The sequence below is a fragment of the Galeopterus variegatus genome, unplaced genomic scaffold (assembly GCF_000696425.1).
Source record: "Galeopterus variegatus unplaced genomic scaffold, G_variegatus-3.0.2 Scaffold30352, whole genome shotgun sequence".
NCBI classification, from domain to species: Eukaryota; Metazoa; Chordata; class Mammalia; order Dermoptera; family Cynocephalidae; genus Galeopterus; species Galeopterus variegatus.
In genome coordinates, this window is record NW_007756463.1 from 97 (window position 1) to 3,454 (window position 3,358).

The 3,358-nt window shown below is 37.0% G+C and overlaps 1 protein-coding gene across 1 annotated transcript in view; it reads right to left on the minus strand.

The window, feature by feature from the left end:
* Positions 1-270: 270 nt before the first annotated feature.
* The window catches only part of LOC103583917 (guanylate-binding protein 6-like), a gene marked incomplete at its 5' end in the record, with an annotated part of 4,257 nt that continues 1,169 nt past the window's right edge, over positions 271-3,358 (minus strand). The window contains 3 exons of the mRNA XM_008565097.1: positions 271-544; positions 734-843; positions 2,730-2,857. Coding sequence (XP_008563319.1) covers positions 334-544; positions 734-843; positions 2,730-2,857 — 449 coding nt within the window. The remainder of the gene's footprint in view (positions 545-733; positions 844-2,729; positions 2,858-3,358) is intronic.

Sequence of the window (3,358 nt, forward strand, 5' to 3'; positions counted from 1 at the left end):
TTCTCAGTATAGAGCAGGAGGAACACTTAATAAGGAGCACAGTATGTGGACCTTAGTAAGTTATAGCATGTATTGCAATCTGTATAATTTTTTTCATGGTACTAATTAGTCTAAAATCATTTATTTCAATAATGGGAACTTATTTTCCTCAGTGAGCTTAAACTCCAGAAGCTGAACATATTAAAGTAATAAGAACCTGTGAAAACTAACCACCAATCATCTTTCAACCATCACAAATTATCATTAGCATGGTCTCAAATAAACATTTGTGTCAAGGGATAAATAGCAGAACTTAGTTGATCCTACCCCGCTTCTGAAACTTTACCACTCAGATCATGTTCTGATACCTGGAATCAGCTTCAAGGCATTCTCCAGGTACTGATCTTCTGTGATGGTACGTTCGTTTAACTTCAGCTCCAGGGTGAAATCTCGTACAGTCCAAACAAAGTCTGGAAAGAAACTCACAAACTCAGTGGAGTCCTCTACTTCGTCAGGTCTGGGAGAAGATTTTGCCCCAATGAGCTTTGTTAATTCAGTCACATAGCTGGGATCTTAGCTAAGGAATAAGAAGTATCCTACACCACAATATACAGATATCACTTATAAGCATTTCCTTTAGTCTGGCGTCCATACTCCTCAACCATGACAATTGAGTTACTGGGAAGAAGAAACAGTTTCAGTTTCCATTCCCATAAACTCAATGAAGCATGGTGTTCAGCTCCTGGAAGGATACTGCAGCTGCTCCAGGGCCTGGTGGTTGATGGTGCTGACGCTGTTGTAGACAAAGGTGCTGCTCAGAAGCACAGCCAGGGCAAAGATCCATGAGTCATTCTTAGGGTCACCCTGTAAAAAACATTACAGCAAGGATTAAGGAGTCTACTCTTTATTTATTCATTCAATTGTTCATTCAATACTTCAACTGAAATATAGCTGAATAGTAGAACAAAGAAAAATGTTTTAAAGAATATCCTAAATTCAAACTTCATTTTTTAGTATTAATGTTGACTCCTCTCAGGGTCTCAGTTTCCTCAGCTATTAATAGAAATGATGACATTGTCAACATGCGTAAAATGTTAATACAATGCCTAGAAACAATATTATTTAGAAATTGTTATATTAGCAAAGTTTTATTGATAGTGGCTATATTAGGGGCAGCAATTATTCAATTAAATTCAACAACTATTCACTGGGCATCTACAAAACACCAGACACTACATTTATCCATGTGGATGCAAGGTTCCATGTGACAGTCTGGAGGAGAAGACAGCATGTAAACATATAAATGCAATCAAGATGATAATCTCTGCCAGTAGTAGAATGAAATGCTATTATAGAAAGGAAAATAGATAATTTCAATATATGGGAACAAGTCGTGTGCAATTTCAGAGTGATAAGCAACTATGTGTGACTGGGATACCATGGCTGTAGGTTCAAAATAGCTGCATTTTTTAAAATTGATAGAATATATAATTGTAGATTTGAAGAGATCATACATGCATAAAGACCACCACCAGACAATTCAGAAATATTATAAAGCATGAGTAATTACTCAAAGTAATGTGAAATAAGAAAAATGATTTGTTGTATCCAATACTATAAAGAAAAAAGTACTTAAAATTATCCCATTTAAAATATTCTTCGTGGGTCAAGGTCATGCTTTTATAGAAGTCAGAGAGTAGTTATCTCCAAAATCCAGAGACTTGAACCAAAACCTTTATGAACATCCCTGCTTTAGCTGAAGCTTTTCTAAGGATTATTTAAATACATTATTTAACTGAACCTTATTTTCAGTTTCTACTTCCAACCCCATCATATCTACATATTGAACTGGTAGCTCCCTATTATGGGTTGAATTGTGTCCCCTCACCCCCAGAAAAAGATATATTGGAATCCTAATCCCCAGTATCATAAATGTGATCTTATTTGAAGATAGGGTCTTTGCAGAGGTAATCAAGTTAAAATGAGGTCATTACAGTGAGCCCTAATTCAATATGACTGGTGTCTTTATGAAAGAGGGGGATTTAGACATGGAGACAGACATGAAGACAGTAATCAGAGTAATGTGTCTACAAGGCATGGAATGCCAAAGATTACCAAAAGCTAGGGGAGAGACACAGAAAAGTCTGTCCCTCACATTTCTCAGAAGGAATCACCTTGCCAACATCTTGATCTTGGACTTCTAGCTTCCAGAACTATGATGCAGTAAATTTATGTTGTTTAGCCATTCAGTTTGTGGTGTTTTGTTATATCAGCTCTAGAACACTAATGCAGTCCTATTAACCTAACAGGGTACAGTTTAGATAGCATTTCCTCCAGGAAGCTTTCTCCAGCCCACATAACTAAGTTAGATGCCTACTTCTGTGCATCCATGGCCCTTTGCACTGATCACACTGTGCATTGTTTGGCTCCTGAACTCAGCTCTAGGCCTTTACCTTTTTACTGCAGTAACTTTAGTATATAGTACAATGCCCTGGGATTTAGAGCCTCGATAAATATGTATTAAATTATATCATTCATCAAGTGCAAAAATAACAATATCTTACCATAACATACCCCAAATTTTAAGCTTACCAAGGAAGTAAGTTCAAAGAAACAGAATTTAGCCTCATTATCCATCACAAGATTTGCAGTTTTCAGGAATAAGTCAGAGAAGCTGAATTGCGGTAACAAATTTAATGGTAAGTGGAGAATGAAGAACAAAGAAAATTCCTCCATGGCGTCTGACTTACCTTTTCCACATCCCCCAGGCCCTCAGTGTCCAGAAGAACAAGGGTAGATTTTGGCTTGGAAGGGTGAGGTACACACCACATCCAGATGCCCTTGGTTTCAGATCTCACTGTGGTGCCCAGATGGAAACCTGCATGAGAATGGAAACCTACATGAGAAGAGAAGAGAAGAAAGCAACATGGATGTGTGTAGATTCTGACAATACAGCAGATTGAGATTCAACCCCTAATGGTACTGAGCTACAGAAAGTGTAAGACATCAGAGCACAAAAAGTGGCTGCATTGTCTTCATAGGCAGAAAGGATTACTAAGAGCATGGGCCCATTCTCTGAAGATCAATAAGAAGCAAATGAGATGGTCTAATTAAAAAAAAAAAGACTCGAACAGACATTTAACAAAAGAGGAAATACAAATAGTAACATGTGAAAAAGTCCTCAGCCTTACCTATAATGAGGCATATGACATTCAACTAAACAGTCATCACATCAGCAAAAATTAAAAATCTTACATTACTGAATTTTTGCAAGGATGCGAAGAATTCTCAGTTGCTGCTAATAAGCATGTAAATTGTACATAAAGTTTAAAAAGCTATTTGATATTATCTGGAAATGAAGAATGTACAATGCCCTGTG